Raw genomic sequence first — 22,117 nt, forward strand, 5'->3', positions numbered from 1 at the left:
ATCATCATTGGCCAGAAATTCAAATCAAAACCACATTGAGATACCACTTTACATCAGTTAGAATGGCAAAATTGACAAGGCAAGAAACAACAAATGTTGGAGAGGATATGGAGAAAAGGGGACCCTTTTACACTGTTGGTGAGAATGCAAGTTGGTGCAGCCACTTTGGAAAACAGTGTAGAGATTCCTCAAAAAATTAAAGATAGAGCTACCCTGTAACCCTGGAATTACACTATTGGGTATTTACCCTGAAGATTCAGATGTAGTGAAAAGAAGGGCCACATGCACCCCAAGGTTTATAGCAGCAATGTCCACAGTAGCCAAACTGTGGAAAGATCTGAGATGCCCTTCAACTGATGAATATAAGGAAGATGTGGTCCATATATATAATGGACTATATCTCATCCATCAGAAAAGATGAATACCCAACTTTTGCATCAACATGGATGGGGCTGGAGGAGATTATGTTGAGAGAAATAAGCCAAGCGGAGAAAGCCAAGGATCACGTGGTTTCACTTACTTATGGAAAATAAGGAATAACATGGAGGACATTAGGAGAAGGAAAGGAAAAGTGAATTAGGGGAAATCGGAGGGGGAGATGAACCATGAGAGACTGTGGACTCCAACAAACTGAAGGTTTTGGAGGGGGCAGAGAAGGGATGGGTGAATCTGGTGGTGTATTAAGGAAGGCACGTATTACAAGGAGAACTGGGTGTTATATATAAACAATGAATCTTGGAACACTACATCAAAACCTAATGATGTATTGTATGGTTACTAACATAACACAATAAAAATTTTTAAAAAATAAAATAAAATCTTACATTCATTGAGGAGTTCACCTGAGCAGTAGTTTCATCATGTGTTGGAAACTGATATATCTGGATGCCATTGCTAACCAATTCACTCATTATTTTACACTTGAATTTCTGTAAATCATTTTTAGAAATTGTATCTGCTTTGGCAATCAATGGTACAATGTTCACCTGTAAATAAAGAGCCAAACAAAATCTCACCATCAAGGATTTGTTGTTATTCCTGGAGTTTTTATGTCAAAACCTCATAATCTCTCACAGTAAAATTTTTATAACTAGATAATCACTGGCTACTACCATACCTTTGTCACAAAATGGCTGTCCAAAATCATTAGTACTTTTGAATATTAATCTTTTATCAGAATTCAGGTTTAGAAGTTCCAAATTTATTTTCTCAAACTATCTTAAACTTTCCATACATTTAGAGTTATTAAAATGTACATAGTAGAATAAGAGAGTCAAATTAATTCATATTCAATTTGATTTCTTAAACTGAGTGCTCAAAGTCAGGAGTAACTTGCATCAATACTATACATTAATACTATACATTACATTATTACTATAATTAATACTATACAATAATATTAATTTATACTAAGTTAATTCTCTTTCATTTTCATCACCTTCTTCATAAATCCATGTCTTTGTAGATATATTTGTTTGTGGTTTTCAAAGGCCACCTAAAAATAATATACCTTTTTTGTTACCATACCTTGAAGACTGAATGTGTGTGTATGTGTGTGTGTGTATATATATATATATATATATATATATATATATATAAATATAAATCTTGCTCACAAATATCATTTGATATTTTTAAAAAGGTATTATTTCTAAATTGCATATTTGAGGTTGAAATTTTATTCATAAACTTTTCTTTGTAGTTCTGCAATATGATCACTCCTGTCTCCATGCAGTTACATTTTAATAATTAAACTTTGTAGAAATTAAAAATACACAAAATTATAAAATATCTGTTTTTATTGTGAAAGTATCTTATCAAATCATAGATATATAATGTCAAGTTCTGTGATATTGTAAGTGTGCATAAAAGTCAGTTCTAGGTATATTGTTTTTATTTTAGATTCTTCAAAGTGCATTTTTTAAAAATCCTTGTACAAATCTAGGGCCTCACTATAACACTGATGTTCAAATTTTAGAATCTTAAATAGAACCTTCTACAGTAAAAAGCAGACAACTACTAAGATAGGTTCAAGTTTAACATAAATATTTTGGGTCATATTGCTGAGAAAGCTATCTTCTAATGATAGCAAAACCTTAACACATAACAAGTAGAAATTTCCATGTTAATAATCCCTTAAGTGTTCATATTTGAGGGATGAAAGTCACTTATTGCAAAGAGAATTGAGCAACCTAGAAGAGAAGACAGCAGACACACACACACACACACCATTGCTCACCCTTCTATGTAATGTTCCTGTAAAAAAAAAATAAAAGTAATTTTCTATATCTGGAAATTTTTTGATGATAACAGCTACCCATAAAATTAAAAATAAAACTATGTGTCCCTAGTGGTTGAATATCCTAATGATCAAGAAATTGAGCCATCTCTTGATTTTAACTAGAAATCTAACTTCTTTCAACAACATGGTGACATATAAGATTAGGTACAGGATAGGTGAGCCTGTTGGTGGGTATTAGGAGGGCACATATTGCATGGAGCACTGGGTGTGGTGCATAAACAATGAATCTTGAAACATTAGAAAAAATAAAATAAAATTAAGATGTTTAAAAAAAAAGATTAGGTACAAAATTTCTTTCCAGTTTGAACAATACATAGCACAAGTCAGGACTTCTTTGATAAAAATTTTACAACTTTTTCTCTCCTCAACCTAATAAAGTGTAGAAAAAAAACTCATGACATAAAAGTTTCTTTCACATGTATTTATCCTCTACTGGAAAAAATATATACATACATATTAAATCCTGAATCCTCTGTGATAGGACCACTAACCAGGATCATGAAAACTTTATGATTCACACAATCAGGAGTAACAGGTAAATGTTAATGGGATTGTTTTATAGTACTGTATAATGAAATCAATTTCAAAAATACAGAAAAGCTGCCACAACCTCTATGATTTTAATCATAAAAAAAAACTGTAAATTTTTATTTTAAAATTTTTTAAATCTTTTTTTTAAATATTTTTATTTATTTACTTGACAGAGAGATCACAAGTAGGCAGAGAGGTAGGCAGAAAGGGGGGGTAGGAGGTTGGGGCACCAGGTGGTGGGTATTATAGAGGGCACGGATTGCATGGAGCACTGGGTGTGGTGAAAAAATAATGAATACTGTTATGCTGAAAATAAATATATTAATAATAAAAAAAAGAAAGACAGAGAGAGAGAGGGAAGCAGGCTCCCCGCTGAGCAGAGAGCCCGACGTGGGACTTCGACCCAAGCCAAAGGCAGCAGCTTAACCCACTGAGCCACCCAGGTGCCCTATTTTAAAATTTTTTAACTTTATCTTATTTTCCTAATACACACCTAATTAAATGTTTCTGGAAAGCTAAGGTTGAAATTTATCAAATGCTAGTACCTGCTCAATGTATCATCCCTCCCCAGTGCATATGTTGAGGCCCTAACCCCAAGTATCTCAGAAAAGACTCTTTAGAGAGGTGATCAAGTGAAAATAAGGTCATTAGAATAGGCCCCAATCCAATGTGACTGGTGTGTTTATAAGAATAGGAAACAGAGGTTGCCTGGATGGTTCAGTGGGTTAAGCCTCTGCCTTCAGCTCAGGTCATGATCTCAAGGTCCTGGGATTGAGCCCCACATTGGGCTCTTTGCTCCATGGCGAGCCTGCTCCACCCCCCCCCCCACTGCCTGCCTCTCTGCCTACTTGTGATCTCTGTCAAATAAATAAATAAAAACATTTTTTAAAAAAAGAAAAGAAAAATATATTTTAACATATTAAAATTAACAAGTTCTTCTATGTAAATACCTTCAAGTTATATATTATCACAAAATAATTATCAAATCTTGGTAGGTTGATGGATTTATCTAACACACCTTACTGTCAATGTTCTTCATAGTTAATAGATCAAGGGACTTCAGGGAATGTCCTGTAGGTGAAATGAAGTAAAGACACACATGTATACGGGAATCATGGTAGTCAATGAAGGAACGTTTAATTTTCAATTCTTCTTGAAGATAGGCCTCAAATTGAGCATCTACATAGTCAACTACAGGTTGATAGCTGAAAAAAATTATTTCAACAGATTAAAATGACAGATTAATAACACCTATAGTCTGTCTTTTCACCATTTAATAAATTATTAATATGGGGGAGCTTGGGATGATGGTGGAGTAGGACACTGTGCTCACCCCATCCCATGTTCACAAATAGAAATAATCCACATCCAAGTCAACAAATCAGAGAGAGATCCAAAGACTAGAAAAACAAATTCCACAACTAAATATAGAGAAGCTACATCTGGGGTGCCTGAGTGGCTCAGTAGGTTAAGTCTTCGGTTCAGGTCATGATCCCAGGGTTCTGGAATGGAGCCCCCAAATTGGGTCCCTGCTTTGTAGGAAAACTGCTTATTCCTCTCTCTCTCTCCCTCTGTCCCTCCCTCTGCTTGTCCTCTCTCTCAGAGGAATAAATAAAATCTTAAAAAGAAGAAGGAAGAGGAGGAGGAGGAGGAGTAACAGGAGGAGAAGGGGGGAGGAGAAGGCGGGGAGGAGAAAAAGGAAAAGGAGAGGGAGAAGGGGAAGAATCTGTATCTGAAAGTTTAGGAAGGTCAGAAAGGTGGAGGAAAAGTGCTCACAGAAGGGAGAGAGCTGCATGTGCAGAGAGGGGAAAGAAATAGGTCCTTGCACGAGGGAGCTCACACAAGGAAGACAAATCCCCACGTCTTTTTGGTTTTAAAAACCAGAGGGTTGGGGGGAGGAGTCAAGATGGCAGGCTTGACTGCTACTGAGATGGCATCTCAGTAGCAGGCTGAGATGACATCAGGTAGCAGGAGTTCAGCTAGATCTTTATCAAACCATTCCAAACACCTACAAATCCAACAGGGGATCAAAGAGAAGAGCAACAATTCTAGAAACAGAAAATCAACCACTTTCTGAAAGGTAGGACCTGTCAAGAAGTGAATCTAAAGTGAGAGGAAGATAGTCTGCAGGGGAAGGGGCCAGCTTCTGGCAAGTTGTGAAGTAACAGAGCACAAAATCAGAACTTTTAGAAGTCTGCTCCACTGAGGAACATCACTCCAGAGGCTAAGCGGGGGTGGAGCCCTTGTGGGGACATGGTGGTCTCAGGTCCCATGGGGTCACAGAAGGATCAGGATCAGGGGTGTCTGAGTGTAGCAGAGCTTGCAGGTATTAGAGGGGGGAAGTCAGATACAAAGATGGAGCAGAGGAGTGAGCTCTCAACTCAGGGTTACCTTAAACTGTGATCCGTGGCACAGTTGGACCACTGCCCTTTGAGCAGGGACCCCACAAATGGCAGATCCAGGAAGACCCCCTGGAAGAGCAATAGGGATCTGCTAGGTTTGGAGACTCCAAATGGGGCTGTGTGCCAGAGACAGAAAAGCTCAGTCACAGGCTAGGTGAGCTCAGAGCACTGCTGGAGACCAGGGAGATGGAAGTGATTGAACGCTTTTCTCCAATGACGCACTGAGGAGGGGACTCTGAGCTCTCGGCTCCTCTGGGCTGGAGACTGGGCAGCCACCATCTTCATTCCCATCCTCCAGAGCTCTACAGAAAGAGTTCAGGGAACAAAAGCTCCCAAGACCCAACCGGAGCAAGTTACTTAGCCCATCCCTTGGCAAGGGCAAGCAATTCTTCCTGGGGAAAGACACTTAAGAATCACTATAGCAGGTCCCTCCTTGAGAAGACCAGCAAGAAATCCAGCCAAGAACAAGATCACTGATCAGAGAAAACAGCAGAATTCCAGAGGAGGGGAAAGCAAATCATGGAACTCATGGCTTTTTCCCCTTGATTCTTTAGTCTTGCAAAGTTAATTAATTTTTTTTCTTATTATAATTTTTTAACCTTTACCCTTTCTTCTTTTAACATTTTTTAATTCGCTAATCTTAACAATAACTTTCTTTAAAAAATCATTTTGAACCTTTGTTATTATAGTCATATTTTATCCTTCATTGTATCTAACTCTATCTTTTATATACACATAGGGTTTTTTCTTCTAAAAAATTTAGGGATACAATTTCTAATTGATCAAAATATACCCTAAATCTAGCACAGGGTTTGTTCTAGTCTCCAGCCTGAGTAAATTATCTCCACTTTCTTGTTTTTTCTTTTCCCAACCAACTTATAATATCAAATTTTTTTTTTTAGAATTTTTTAAAATTTTCATCTTTACAGTCACATTCCATCATTTCCTCATGTTTACACTTATTTTTGTATAAATATAAATATAAATAAATAAAAGTGTGTGTGTGTGTTTCTTTATTTAAAATTTTGGGAGGTAGTTTCTTCTAAGAGAGCAAAATGCTCCCAAAATCAAGTGGGCAGTTCTGTCCTATTCAGCAGTCTAATATGTATTTTTTCTTTTTTCTTTTTCTTTTTTTTTATTTTTTAACTTCTTTTTACCCCCTTTCTTCTCCCCACAATTTGGGGTCTCTTCTGATTTGGTTAACACATATTTTTCTGGAGTCTTTGCCACCATTTTAGTATTTTATTCTCTTGTTCATATATTCTTTTTTTTCCTTTAACTTCTTTTAGCAAAGTGTACTTTTTAATAAATTATTAATTTTTTTATTTTTTTAATAAACATATAATGTATTTTTATCCCCAGGGGTACAGGTCTGTGAGTTACCAGGTTTACACACTTCACAGCACTCACCATAGCCCATACACTCCCCAATGTCCATAACCCCATCCCCACTCCCGTCCCCCCTTCCCCCCACAACCCTCAGTTTGTTTTGTGAGATTAAGAGCCACTTATGGTTTCTCTCCCTCCCGATCCCATCTTGTTTCATTTATTCTTTTCCTATCCCCAAATCCCCCATGTTCCATCTACACTTCCTCATAACAGGGAGATCATATGATAGCTGTCTTTCTCCAGCTGACTTATTTCACTAAGCATAATACCCTCTAGTTCCATCCATGTCATTACAAATGGAAAGATTCCATTTCTTTTGATGGCTGCATAGTATTCTATTGTATATCTATACCACCTCTTCTTTATCCATTCATCTGCTGATGGACAGCTAGGCTTCTTCCATAGTTTGGTTATTGTGGACATTGCTGCTATAAACATTCGGGTGCACATGCCCCTTTGGATCACTTTGTTTGTATCTTTAGGGTAAATACCCAGTACTGTGATTGCTGGGTCATAGGGTAGCTCTATTTTCAACTTTTTAGGGAACCTTCACACTGTTTTCCAAAATAGTACTAGAAGTTCTAGCCTCAGCAATCAGACAACAAAAAGAAATTAAAGGCATCCAAATTGGCAAAGAAGAAATCAAATTATCACTCTTTGCAGATGACATGATACTATCAGTGGAAAACCCAAAAGACTCCATTCCAAAACTGCTAGAACTTGTACAGGAATTCAGTCAAGTGTCAGGATAGAAAATCAATGCACAGAAATCAGTTGCATTTCTATACACCAACAACAAGACAGAAGAAAGAGAAATTAAGGAGTCAATCCTATTTACAATTGCACCCAAAACCATAAGATACCTAGGATTAACCTAACCAAAGAGGCAAAGAATCTATACTCAGAAAACTATAAAGAACTCATGAAAGAAATTGGGGAAAACGCAAAGAAATGGAAAAATGTTCCATGTTCCTGGATTGGAAGAACACATATTGTGAGAATATCTATGCTACCTAAAGCAATCTACACATTTAATGCAATCCCTATCATATATTCTTATCTGGATAAAATGACAAGGCAGAAAAACTCACCACGAATAAAAGAACAAGAGGCAGTACTGAAGACTAGGGACCTAATCAATATGGATGCTGGTAATATTTCAGATCTAGAGTTCAAAATGATGATTCCCAAGGTGCTAGCTGGGCTCAAAAAAGGCATGGAGGATTTTAGAGAAACACTATCTGGAGAAATAAAAGCCATTTCTGGAGAAATAAAAGAATAAAACGTACTGAGCTGAAATCAAAAAAGCTATTAATGAGGTGCAATCAAAAAATGGAGGCTTTTACTGCTAGGATATGAGACAGAAGAGAGAATTAATGATATAGAAGACCAAAGACAGAGAATAAAGAAGCTGAGCAAAAGGGAGACAAAAAACTACTGGACTGTGAGGGGAAAATTTGAAAGATAAGCGATAAGAGAAAATCCTGAAGCAGGTCCAGAAAAGAAGTTTGGAAGAAATATTAGATTGGCAGCAGACTTATCCACAGAGACCTGGCAGGCCAGAAAGAACTGGCATATTCAGAGCACTAAATGAGAAAAACATGCAGCCAGGTATACTATGTCCAGCTAGGTTATCATTGAAACTAGAAGGAGAGATAAAAAGTTTCCATGACAAGCAAAAACTAAAAGAGTTTGAAAACACCAAACCAGCTCTACAGGAAATATGGAAAGGGGTCCTCTAAGCAGAGAGAGCCTAAAAGTAGTAGATTAGAAAGGAACAGAGACAATATACAGTAATAGTCACCTTACAGGCAACACAATGGCACTAAATTCATATCTTTCAATACTTGCCCTGAATGTAAATGGGCTAAATGCCCCAATCAAAAGGCACAGGGTATCAGAATGGATAAAAAAACAAAACCCATCAATATGCAGTCTACAAGAAACTCATTCTATTTTTTAAAAGATTTTATTTATTTATTTGACACAGGAGAGATCACAAGTAGGCAGAGAGGCAGGCAGAGAGAGAGGGGGAAGCAGGCTTCCTGCTGAGCAGAGAGCCTGATGCGGGGCTCAATCTCAGGACCCTGGGACCATGACCTGAGCTGAAGGCAGAGGCTTTAACCCACTGAGCCACCCAGGCGCCCCAAGTAACTCATTTTAAACTCATTTATACACCTACAGATTTAAAGTGAGGGGGTGGAAAACAATTTACCATGTTAATAGACATCAAAAGAAAGCTGAGGTGGCAATCCTTAGATCAATTAGATTTTAAGCCAAAGACTATAGTAAGAGATGATGAAAGACACTATATCATACCTAAGGGGTCTGTCTGACAAAAAGATCTAACAATTTTAAATATCTATGCCCCTAACATGAGAGCAGCCAACCATATAAGCATTATAACAAAATCAAAGAAACACATTGACAATAATACAATTATGGTAGGGGACTTTAACACGCCCCTCACTGAAATGGACAGATCATCCAAGCAAAAGATAAACTAGGACATAAAGGCCTTAAATGACACACTGGACCAGATGGACATCACAGATACATTCAGAACATTCCATCCCAAAGCAACAGAATACACATTCTTTTCTAGTGCCATGGAACATTCTCCAGAATAGATCATATCCTGGGTCACAAACTGGGTCTCAACCAGTACCAAAAGATAGGGATCATTCCCTGCATATTTTCAGACCACAATGCTCTGAAGCTAGAACTCAATCACAAGAAGAAATTTGGAAAGAACCCAAATACATGGAGGCTATAGAGCATCCTACTAAAGAATGAATGGGTCCACCAGGAAATTAAAGAAGAATTGAAAAAATTCATGGAAACAAATGATAATGAAAACACAACTTTCAAAATCTATGGGACACAGCAAAGGCAGTCCTGAGAGGAAAATATATAGCAATACAAGCCTTTCTCAAGAAACAAGAAAGGTCTCAAATACACAACCTAAACCTATACCTAAAGGAGTAGAGAAAGAACAACAAAGAAAGCCTAAACCCAGCAGGAGAAGAGAAATAATAAAGACCAGAGCAGAAATCAATGAAATAGAATCCAAAAAAACAATAGAACAAATCAACGAAACTAGGATCTGATTCTTTGAAAGAATTAATAAGATTGATAAACCCCTGGCCAGGCTTATCAAAAGGAAAAGAGAAAGGACCCAAATAAATAAAATCATGAATGAAAGAGGTGAGATCACAATGAATACTGAAGAAATACAAACAATTATAAGAACATATTATGAGCAACTATACACCAGCAAATTTGACAATCTGGAAGAAATGGATGCATTTCCAGAGATATATTAACTACCACAACTGAACCAGGAAGAAATAGAAAACCTGAACAGACCCATAACCAGTAAGGAGGTTGAAGCAGTCATCAAAAATCTCCCAACAAATAAGAGCCCAGGGCCAGACGGCTTCCCAGGGGAATTCTACCAAGTATTTAAAGAAGAATTAATTCCTATTCTCCTGAAAGTGTTCCAAAATATAGAAATGGAAAGAAAACTGTCAACTCATTTTATGAGGCCAGCATCACCTTGATCCCAAAACCAGACAAAGACCCCATCAAGAAAGAGAATTATAGACCAATATTCTTGATGAACAGAGATGAGAAAGTTCTCACAAAATACTAGCCAACAGGATCCAATAGTACATTAAAAGGATTATTCACCACGAAGAAGTGGGATTTATTGCTGGGCTGCAAGGTTGGTTCAATATCTGCAAATCAGTCAATATGAAACAATATATGAATAAAAGAAAAAACAAGAACCATATGATACTCTCAACAGAAGCTGAAAAAAGCATTTGATAAAGTACAACATCCTTTCTTGATCAAAACTCTTCAAAGTGTACTGACAGAGGGCACATACCTAAATATCATTAAAGCCATCTATGAAAAACCCACCTCGAATATCATTCTCAATGGAGAAAAACTGAGAGCTTTGCCGCTAAGATCAGGAACAAGGCAGGGATGTCCATTATCATCACTGCGTTTCAACACATTACTAAAAGACCTAGCCTCAGTCATCCGACAACAAAAAGAAATTAAAAGCACCTGAATCAGCAAAGAAGAAGTCAAACTATCACTGTTTGCAGATGATATGATACTTCATGTGGAAAACCCAAAAGACTCCACTCCAAATCTGCTAGAACTGGTACAGGAATTCAGTAAAGTGTCAGGATATAAAATCAATGCACAGAAATCTGTTGCATTTCTATACACCAACAAGACAGAAGAATGAGAAATTAGAGAGTCAATTCCATTTATAATTGCACCCAAAACCATAAGATACCTAGGAATAAACCTAACCAAAGAGGCAAAGAATCTACTCAGAAAACAATAAAGTACTCATGAAAGAAATTGAGGAAGACACAAAGAAATGGAAAAATGTTCGATGCTCCTGGATTGGAAGAATAAGTATTGTGAAAATGTCTATACTACCTAAAGCAATCTATACATTTAATGCAATTCCTATCAAACTACCATCCTTTTTTTTTTTCAAAGAAATGGAACAAATAATCTTAAAATTTATATCGAACCAGGAAAGACCTCGAATAGCCAAAGGAATATTGAAAAAGAAAATCAAAGTTGGTGGCATCACAATTCCAGACTTCAAGCTCTATTACAAAGCTTTCATCATCAAGACAGTATGGTACTGGTACAAAAACAGACACATAGATCAATAGAACAGAATAGAGGGCCCAGAAATAGACCCTCAACTCTATGGTCAACTAATCTTTGACAAAGCAGGAAAGAATGTCCAATGGAAAAAAGACAGCCTCTTCAATAAATGGTGCTGGGAAAATTGGACAGCCACATGCAGAAAAATGAAATTGGACCATTTCCTTACACCACACACAAAAATACACTCAAAATGGATGAAGGACCTCAATGTGAGAAAGAAATACATCAAAATCCTTGAGGAGAACACAGGCAGAAACCTCTTCAACCTCAGCCACAGCAACATCTTCCTAGGAACATCGCCAAAGGCAAGGGAAGCAAGGGCAAAAATGAACTATTGGGATTTCATCAAGATCAAAAGCTTTTGCACAGCAAAGGAAGCAGTTCACAAAATCAAAAGACAACTGACAGAATGGGAGAAGGTATTTTCAAACGACATATCAGATAAAGGGCTAGTGTCCAAAATCTATAAAGAACTTAGCAAACTCAACACTCAAAGAACAAATAATCCAATCAAGAAATGGGCAGAAGACATGAACAGACATTTCTGCAAAGAAGACATCCAGATGGCCAACAGACACATGAAAAAGTGCTTCATATCACTTGACATCAGGGAAATACAAATCAAAACTACAATGAGATATCACCTCACACCAGTCAGAATGGCCAAAATTAACAAGTCAGGAAATGACAGATGCTGGCGAGGATGCGGAGAAAGTGGAACCCTCCTACACTGTTGGTGGGAATGCAAGCTGGTGCAACCACTCTGGAAAACAGCATGGAGGTTCCTCAAAATGTTGAAAATAGAACTACCGTATGACCCAGCAATTGCACTACTGGGTATTTACGCTAAAGATACAAAGGTAGTGATCCGAAGGGGCACATGCACCTGAATGTTTACAGCAGCAATGTCTACAATAGCCAAACTATGGAAAGAACCTAGATGTCCATCAACAGATGAATGGATCAAGAAGATGTAGTATATATACACAATGGAATACCATGCAGCCATCAAAATAAACGAAATCTTGCCATTTGCGATGACGTGGATGGAACTAGAGGGTATCATGCTTAGCGAACTAAGTCAGTCGGAGAAAGACAACTATCCTATGATCTCCCTGATATGAGGAAGCGGAGATGGAATATGGGGGATTAAGGGGGTAGGAGAAGAATAAATGAAACAAGATGGGATTGGGAGGGAGACAAACCATAAGTGACTCTTAATCTCACAAAACAAACTGAGGGTTGCTGGGGGGAGGGGGGTTGGGAGAATGGGGTGGGGTTATGGACACTGGGGAGGGTATGTGCAATGGTGAGTGCTATGAAGTGTGTAAACCTGGTGATTCACAGACCTGTACCCCTGAGGATAAAAATATATTATATGTCTATAAAAAATTAAATAAATAAATAAATAAATAATTTTAAAACATACATATATATATTTTAAAAAAGATATGGTAGTAAATGAAACTAGGTGAGACGCATAGAAGACCTTTCTGAACTATCTTTGCGACTTTTCTGTAACTGTAAAATTTTTTCTAAATAAAAATAATTATATATACTAAAAAAAAAAAGATTAAAAGCTTCTGCACAGCAGAGGAAACAGTACACAAAAGAAAGAGGCAACCCACGGAATGGGAGAAGATAGGAGATATTCGCAAATGATACTACAGACAAAGGGCTGATATCCAAGATCTGTAAAGAATTCCTCAAATGCAACACCCATAAAAACAGGTAATCATGTCAAAAAAATGGGCAGAAGGCATGAACAGACACTTCTCCAAAGAAGACATATGAATGGCTAACAAACACATGAAAAAATGTTCATCATCACTAGCCATCAGGGAGATTCAAATCAAAACTACATTCAAATCAAAACCACTGTTACACCAGTGAGAATGGCCAAAATTAACAAGGCAGTAAACAAGTGTTTGAGAGGATATGGAGAAAGGGGAATCCTCTTACACTATTGGTGGGAATGCAAGTTGGTGCAGCCACTTTGGAAAACAGTGTGAGATTTCCTAAGAAATTAAAAATAGAGATTCCCTATGACCCTGTAATTGCACTATTGGGTATTTACCCCAAAGATACAGATGGAGTGAAAAGAAGGGCCATCTGTACCCCAGTGTTCATAGCAGCAGGGCCACAGTTGCCAAACTGTGGAAAGAACCAAGATACCCTTCAACAGACAAATGGGTAAAGAAGATATGGTCCTTATATTCTATGGAGTATTATGCCTCCATCAGAAAGGATGAATACTCAACTTTTGTATCAGCATGGATGGGACTTGAGGAGATTTATAATGAGTGAAAAGTCAAGCAGAGAGAGTCAATTATCATATGGTTTTGCTTGTTTGTGGAGCATAAGGAATAACATGGAGGACATGGGGAGATGGAGAGAAGTGAGTTGGGGGGAATAGGAGGGGGAGGCAAACCATGAGATACTGTGGACTCAGAAACAAACTGAGGATTTTGGAGCGGAGGGGGGTGAGGGGTTGGGTGAGCCTGGTGGTGGGTATTATGGAGGGCATGTATTGCATGGAGCACTGGGTGTAGTGCATAAATAATAAATTCTGGAACACTGAAAAGAAAATTTTTAAAAAGAAACATAAAAAAACATATTTGATAAGAACAATTAAGTGAAGAGTAGTAAAATAAGGTATTCTTGTACAAATAATGAGGTTAAATACGTAATCAAAAATCTACCAACATAGTGCCTCAGTGGGTTAAGCCTCTGCCTTTGGCTCAGGTCATGATCTCAAGGTCCTGGGATCAAGCCCTGCATCAGACAATCTGCTTGGTGGGGAGCATCCTTCCTCCTCTCTCTCTCTTCTCTCTGCCTGCCTCTCTGCCTACTTGTGATCTCTGCCAAATAAATAAAAAAAATCTTTTTTTTTTTAATCTACCAACATAGAGAAACTCAGGACGATATTGCTTCAATATTGAATTCTAATAAACACTTAAGGAAGAATTAACACCAATACTTAAACTCTTCCACAAATTTAAAGGGATAATTTTAAACTCATTTGAATGGTCAGAATTATCCTGATACTAATACTAATACTAATGAGAAGAAATGACACGCCATATCCCTATTGAACACAGATGCAAAGTCTTCAATGAAATACTTTGCAAATGAATCAGCATCAAATTAAAAGCATCATACATGAAGACAAAAAGAGATTTATCTTCAGAATGCAAGGATCATTCAACATAAGCAAATTGATTTATAAATGCCACGTTGCAAAATAAAAATCAAATAACCAATAGTTGCAGAAAAGTATTTGATAAAATTCAACACCCTTTCATGAATTAAAAAAAAAAAAACTCATGAAACTAGGTATAGAAATAATTTATCTCAACACAATAAAGGCCTTTTATGAAAAGCATCTAAATTGTTGACTTTATTATACACTGGTTAAGTGAACATAATAAAAAAGTTAAATTCAAATCCAAGCAGCTTGCACCCTAAAAATTAAAAAAAAGATAAAAAGTAAACTGCTGACTTTATAGGCATTGAATTATTTGTTGTGTTCTTATCTTTTTAATTTTTATAAAACCAGTAATAATGTATGCTTTTTCATTCCTGAGATTAGTGATATTTGACTCCTCATTTCTTTTGCTTGCTCAGTCTGGTTAAAGTTTTTCACTCTTATCAATCTTTGTAAATAACCAGCAAAGTTAATTTGCTGATTTAAATGATTTTCTGACCTTTTTTCCTCTTTTCATCAATTTCTGCTGTAGTATAATTTTTCCTTTCTTTTTCTTGCTTTAGGGTAAATTTGTTTTTATTTGTCTAGTTTCTTAAAGATGAAGTTCTAGAACCTAGGTGAGGTTCGGTGGGCTGAGGTCCAGAGCCGATGACCAAGAAAGAATTCTTGAGACATCTTTGGTGCAAAATGGTGGTTTGTTAAAGCACGGGGACAGGGCCCATGGGCAGGAAGAGCTGCTGCCCTGGGTTGTGAGGGATGGCAGGTTATGTACCCTGTGGTTGGGGGAAGGTGAGGGGAAGGGAAGTTTCAATGGAGTTTTCACATGCTAAAGAGGGCCTCCAAGGTGCCAGGATGTCCCAGGCCTACCCGAGGCCTTGCCCTGGTGGCTGGATCAATGTTGTCTTTAGACCAGCCATTAACATTAAGATAGTTGGGAGACTTTCTGGTGGGATGTCACAATCCTGCTATCAATCATCTTTGTTAGTGAGATTTAGGACAGTTGTAAGCCAAGGGAGACTCCTGTCTAGCAGGACTGTGAGCTCTGCTAGTTAACTATTTGCTTATTGTTCATGGCAGTCAGGGCTGCCTGAGGGATGCTACACATATGACTGAGGGGGAGCGGATGGAGAGGGGGTGCAAGGCACCAGCTTTTGCTTTGTCTTCAGCCAGCCTCGTGCTCCCTCATCATTAACATGGAAATTACAATACTTGGGATTGGTTTTTTTTTCCTAATATAAGTATTTTATGCTATAAATTGCCCTCTAAGCAATACTTTTGCAGCATCCTGTAGGGTTTGTTTTTTTTTTTAATTGTGGTAAGAACAATTAACAGGAGGTCTAGTTGCATAACAAAGACTGTTAAATCTTCTATTGTCCAACAGATCTCAAGAACTTGTTCATCTTGCATAATTAAAATGTTATATCCATTGAACAGTAACTCTTAATTCCTCCTTCTCAGACACTGGAAAACATTTTATATTCTTCTAGTAGTTTGATGAGAGTTTGTGATCAAGAAAAATGCCTGAGGTCATAATTTGCATAGAAAGGTGTTTACATAGGATGTTTGGGGGGTTTTGTTCTTGTTTTTGTTTAGTATGTTTCAGAATTATCTACTAACCTGTTCATAAAGGTGTATGCATTTTTAATTACACATAATATAGTTTAAATAAGTTTGTTCTGTATTATTTCAAACATATCTTAATTATTACAAAAATTCAGTAGTTGTATGACAACAAAAGGTCTGAGAGGACACTTACTAAACCTACAGAAGTGTCTGTTGTTGGAAAAAGAAAAGGCCCAAAGTACCTATGTTTGGCTAAGTGGGTTTTCATTTCATCTGGTGCATTTCAATTTTTACCGAAATAAATTTATTTATAAGTTGGATAAGTGATAGAAAATAAGTAATCCAGCAAGTAAATTTAAAGATTTTATTAACTCACTTTATTTATTTATTTATTTATTTATGAGAGAGAGAGGTGAGAGCACAAGCCGGGATGGAGGGGCAAAGGGAGAGGGAAAAGCAGGCTCTCCACTGAGCAGGGAGCCCAATATGGGGCTTGATCCCAGGGATCATGATTTGAGCTGAAGACAGATGCTTACCTGACTGAGCTACCCAGACATCCCAAAGACAAGTAAATAAATGATAAAGATCCATTTTAGAAATTATTTAAGAATCAATCTTATCTTATAAATTACGAACAGTGGATTCAATGGTGAGACCCAAAAAGATGTGTCTGAGTTCTATTCCATAAAACCAGTAAATTTAATTTTATTGAAAATAAAGAGTGTTTGTACAAATACAATCATCCTGGATAACCTAGAGACATCTTATATCAAATAACAAATGCCCTTAAGAGATGCAAGAGGAACAAAGAGGGCTCTGTGAAGATAGAGGCAGATGGGAGAGAGATAGCCAGAGGAAGTATTAACAAAGAAACTAAATTTCTTGAAATAAGAAAATCTTTTATAATTAAAATAAGAAAACACTAACCTGGCTTCTTTGTTTATTTGATCACCATATCCCACTGTCTTCACAACAGTTAATTTCAATTGAACATTACTTTCTTGAAGTTCATATGTCTGAATTTTAAGTCCAACATTTGAGTAAAAATGTGAGGATTTTTTGTCTTTCAAATTAGTATTGAATAATGTGTCAATGAGTGTTGATTTTCCAATCCCAGTTTCCCCTGTAACAAACATAGATGCATTATCTAGGGACAAAAGATGGCTGAGAGGAAATAGCACTCTTAACCCCTAAAGTGGTTTAAAGGGTCTCAAATATTTCAATGACTATAATTTCTTTTAAAGTATACTTGCTTCTCTTAACCCTCTCAGTCATTAATATAATATAGAACATATATACACAAAGATAATCCAATTTTGAAGAGCAATGAAACATTTAAAGAAAAAAAGTCAAGGTAGTATGACTAACATGATGAAAACAAACACAGATCAACAGACATGGTCTTGAATTAACAGCACCAGTGTTATACTACTTAAGATAAGTTGAAATGAGCATTAAAGAAAACTAATTAATAATTCAGATGAAGAGTCAGACACTTACCCACACAGAGAATATTAAAAGAGAATCCTTGTTGGATAGATCGATTCACCAACTGATGAGGCAAACATTCAAAACCAAAATGACCAAGCATTGTTAAACAACGGACAGTATCTCCTTTGGGCTTAAAAAATAAAAATAAAATATTTTAATTAGAATTAGTAATATCATTTGAAAATATAATTTTAATATGTTAAGGAAATTAGAATTATCATTTGGTTATCATAACTTAGACAACATTCAAATGAAGTAAATTCATAAGCAAATAAGTCTTTGTCCAGACACATAAATTTTGCTTTCAACTTACAAAATAGTAAATCTGGAGGAGGAAGAAGAAGATGGTGGTAAAGTAGGAAGACCCTAGGCTCATCTTGTCTCACCAACACAAATAGATAACTATAAAAATCATTCTAAATACCCCCAGAAATCATGAACAATGACAGAACAACTCCACACTAAAGGGAGAAAAGAGGCCTCATCAAAGAAGATAGAAAGTGTGGAGAAGTGATAAAGGGGAGAAAAAAGATAATGGGAGCTGGAATATGATTAGAGCCAAAGTTGCAGAGAATGCTGAGAGAGGGGAGCACACAGGAGCACACACAAGGAGAAAGTTTTGCAAAAGATATGGGCTTGGAAAACTAGAAGGACTGAGTTTCATGATTTCTTACAACCAGCAGGGCTTAAAGCCTGCAGTTTTAAAGGTAAGCTGCCTTGTCTGGGATAGACCTCCAAGGGCATGGTGCTGCTCCTGGAAAGAAGGCAGGCAAACAACCCAGGGGCAGATCCCATGGAAACAGGGCACTGATGACTGCCTGGGGCACATGGGGGGAGATTATTCCCTCTTCTCCAGGCACACACCAAAGAAGCATTGTTCACAAATATATCTCTGGGGAAAAAAGAGCTCTCTGGCGACTTTTCCCTCATCTGCCCACAGCATAAACACAGAGTTGCTGGAAACAGCACAGTGCCAACACTGGCTGCCTAACTTTCTTACACAAAGCCCCATCCCTTGAACTCTGGTGGACTACCCTTCTCAATCAAGCTTTCCTCAAGCACAGTGTGACAGGCCCCACTTCCAAAAGACCAGCACAAATCCCTGCCCACACCATGTCTCCTGACCAGAGAGTTGTGTAGGGCTTCAGTTGTAGTGGAAATAGTATCAGGTCTCATTTACCAAGCAGACCAGAGCACAACTAGTTAAAATCATTCTGTCCAGAGACTGTGCCCTGACCAATGCAGGCAAGAATAGCCTCTGCAGGGACGCCTGGGTGGCTCAGTTGGTTGGACGACTGCCTTCGGCTCAGGTCATGATCCTGGAGTTCCGGGATCGAGTCCCACATCAGGCTCCCAGCTCCATGGAGAGTCCGCTTCGCTCTCTGACCTTCTCCTCGCTCATGCTCTCTCTCACTGTCTCTCTCTTAAATAAATAAATAAAATCTTTAAAAAAAAAAAAAAGAATAGCCTCTGCAGACCACTGGTATGAAAAATAGAGCAACAGTGAGTGCATGCAGCACAGATCAGAAACACTCATTGAAGCATCAGACCCTGGACACTATATGACCTCTGCCTCATAAATCCATACAGGGGTCCTGAGAGTATCAGGAACAAGAAAAATAATGGGGCTTTCTAACACAAAAAAGAAGACAAAGACAAACAAAATGCCAAATAGAGGAATTAATCCAAAATGAAGAACAAGATAAGGTTACAACAAGAGATCGAAGCAAAGCAGATATAAGTAACATGTGTGATGGAGAATTTAAAGCAACAATCACAAGAATACTCTCTGGGCTTAAAAAAAAAAAAAGGAATAGAAGAGATCAGTGAGACCCTTACTGCAGAGAGAAAAGAGTTTTAAAAGAATCAGTCAGAAATGGAGAGTGGAGTAAATGAGATTGGAAACAGGACTGATGCAATGAACAGCAGGCTGGAAGAAGCAGAGGAATGAATTAGTGACAGAAAAGACAAAGTAACAGAAATTAAAGAAGCTGAACAGCATAGAGAAAGTATAACACAAGAATAGACTTATGGAATTCAGTAACTCCATCAAATCTAGTAACATGCATATTACAGGAGTCCCAGAAGAAGAAAAGAGAGGAAAAGGGGCAGAAATTTTATTTAAAGAAATAGTAGCTTAGAAGTCAAACTCTTACTCTTTGCAGATGACATGATACTTTATGTGGAAAACCCAAAGGACTCCTCCCCAAAATTACTAGAACTCATACAGGAGTTCAGGAATGTGACAGGATATAAAATCAATGCACAGAATGCATTTCTATACACCAACAATCAGACAGAAAAAAGAGAAATTAAGGAGTTGATACAATTTATAATTGCAACAAAAACACTAAGATACCTAGGAATAAAACTAGGTGGCTCAGTGGGTTAAAGCCTCTACCTTCAGCTCAGGTCATGACCCTAGAGTCCTGGGATCAAGCCCCTCATTAGGCTCTCTGCTCAGCAGGGAGCAGCTCTCTCTCTCTGCCTGCCTCTCTGCCTACTTGTGATCTGTGTCTGTCAAATAAATAAAATCTTTTTTAAAAAATCTAACCAAAGAGGCAAAGGATTCGTAGTCAGAAAACTATAGAACATGTCATTGCAAATGGCAACATTTCCATTTTTTGATGGCTAATAGTCCGATACATATATATATATATATACACATATGTGTGTGTGTATATATATATACACACACACACACACACTATATATTATATATAGTATTTTATATATATATATATACATATATATAACACATCTTCATTCATCTGTCAATGGACACATCTGGGCTCTTTCCATAGTTTGGCTATTGTGGACATTGCTGCTATAAACATTCGGGTGCATGTTTCCCTTCGGATCACTACATTTGTATCTTTAGGGAAAATACCCAGTAGTGCAATTGCTGGGTCATAGGGTAGCTCTATTTTAAACTTTTTGAGGAAACTCCATACTCTTTTCCAGAGTGACTACACCAGCTTACATTCCCAATGACGTAGGAGGGTTCCCCTTTCTCTGCACCCTCGCCAACACCTGTCATTTCCTGACTTGTTAATTTCAGCTATTCTGACAAGTATAAGGTGTATCTCATTGTGGTTTTGATTTGTATTTCCCTGATGACAAATGATGTTGAGCACTCTTTCATGTGTCTGTTGGCCACTTGGATGTCTCCTTTGCAGATTATTATGCCAAGTAAAATAAGTCAATCAGAGAAAGACAATTATCATATGATATCACTAATGTGCATAATTTAGGAAACAAGAGAATCATATGGGAAGAGAAGAAATAAAACTATGTGAAACCAGAGAAGGAGACAAACTTAAGAGGCTCTCAATCTTAGGAAACAAACTGAGGGTTATTGGCGGGTAAGTAAATGGGGGGATGGGGTTGCAGGGTGATGGACACTGGGGAAGATATGTGTTGCGCTGAGCACTGTGTCTTGGGTAAGACTGATGAACCACAGACCTGTACCCTGAAACAAACAACAGATTATATATTGATTTAAAATATTTTTTTTAAAGATCCTAGAGGAGAACACAGGCAGTAACCTCTTTAACATTAGGTAGCAGCTTCTTTCTAGATATGAGGCAAGAGAAACAAAAGCAAAAATAAACTATTGGGCTTCATCTAAATAAAAAGCTTCTGCACAGCAAAGGAAATAATCAACAAAATGAAAAGGCCACATGTGGAATAAGAGAAGATAATTGCAAATGACATAGCTGATGAAGGGTACAAAATGTATAAGGAACTTAAAAACTCATGCCAGAAATACAAACAATCCAGTTAAAATTAGGCAGAAGACATGAATAGAATTTTTCCGAAGAAGACATCCAGATGACAGGCATGTGAAAAAATGTTCAACATCACTCATCAGTAGGCAAATACAAATCAAAACTACAATGAGATACCACCTCACACCTAGCAGAATGGCTAAAATTAAGAACATAGGAAACAAAAGGTGAGGGTGTGGAGAAAGGAAAACCCTCTTACACTGTTGGTAGAATGTAAACTGGTGAAATCACTCTGGTAAACTTTATGGGAGTTCTCAAAAAATTAAAAATAGAGCTACCCTATGACCCAACAATTACACTGCTAGGTAGTTACACAAAGAGTACCAAAATACTGATTTGAAGGGCTATACCTCTCCCAGTGTTTAGAGCAACGCTATCAACAATAGTCAAATAATAGAAAGAGCACAAGTGTCCACCAACTGATGAATGGATAAAAAAGTGGTATACACAATGGAACATTACTCAACCATTAAAGAGAATGAAATCTTGCAATTTGCAATGACATGGAAAGTGTGTTATACTAAGTGAAATAAGTCAGTTCAGAGAAAGACAAATACCACATTTCACCCATAAGTAGAATTTAATTAAAAAATGAACATAAGGGGGTAAAAAGAGAGGAAAACCAAAAAACAGACTCTTAACTATAGAGAAGAAACTGATTATTACCAGAGGGAATTGGACAGAAGGATGTGGTAAATAGGTGATGGGGACTAAGGAGCTCACTTGTTTTGAT

The 22,117-nt window shown here is 37.2% G+C and overlaps 1 protein-coding gene across 1 annotated transcript in view; it reads right to left on the reverse strand.

Moving 5' to 3' along the window:
* Window positions 1-22,117, reverse strand: part of SEPTIN14 (septin 14) — an 88,338-nt gene that overhangs the window by 61,143 nt on the left and 5,078 nt on the right. Inside the window, exons 3-6 of the mRNA XM_045075221.1 lie at window positions 17,603-17,723; window positions 17,030-17,225; window positions 3,852-4,038; window positions 825-986 (exon numbers count right to left, since the gene is read on the reverse strand). Coding sequence (XP_044931156.1) covers window positions 825-986; window positions 3,852-4,038; window positions 17,030-17,225; window positions 17,603-17,723 — 666 coding nt within the window. The remainder of the gene's footprint in view (window positions 1-824; window positions 987-3,851; window positions 4,039-17,029; window positions 17,226-17,602; window positions 17,724-22,117) is intronic.

Source organism: Mustela putorius, unplaced genomic scaffold, assembly GCF_011764305.1.
Source record: "Mustela putorius furo isolate JIRA1106 unplaced genomic scaffold, ASM1176430v1.1 tig00000139_pilon_pilon_pilon, whole genome shotgun sequence".
NCBI lineage: Eukaryota > Metazoa > Chordata > Mammalia > Carnivora > Mustelidae > Mustela > Mustela putorius.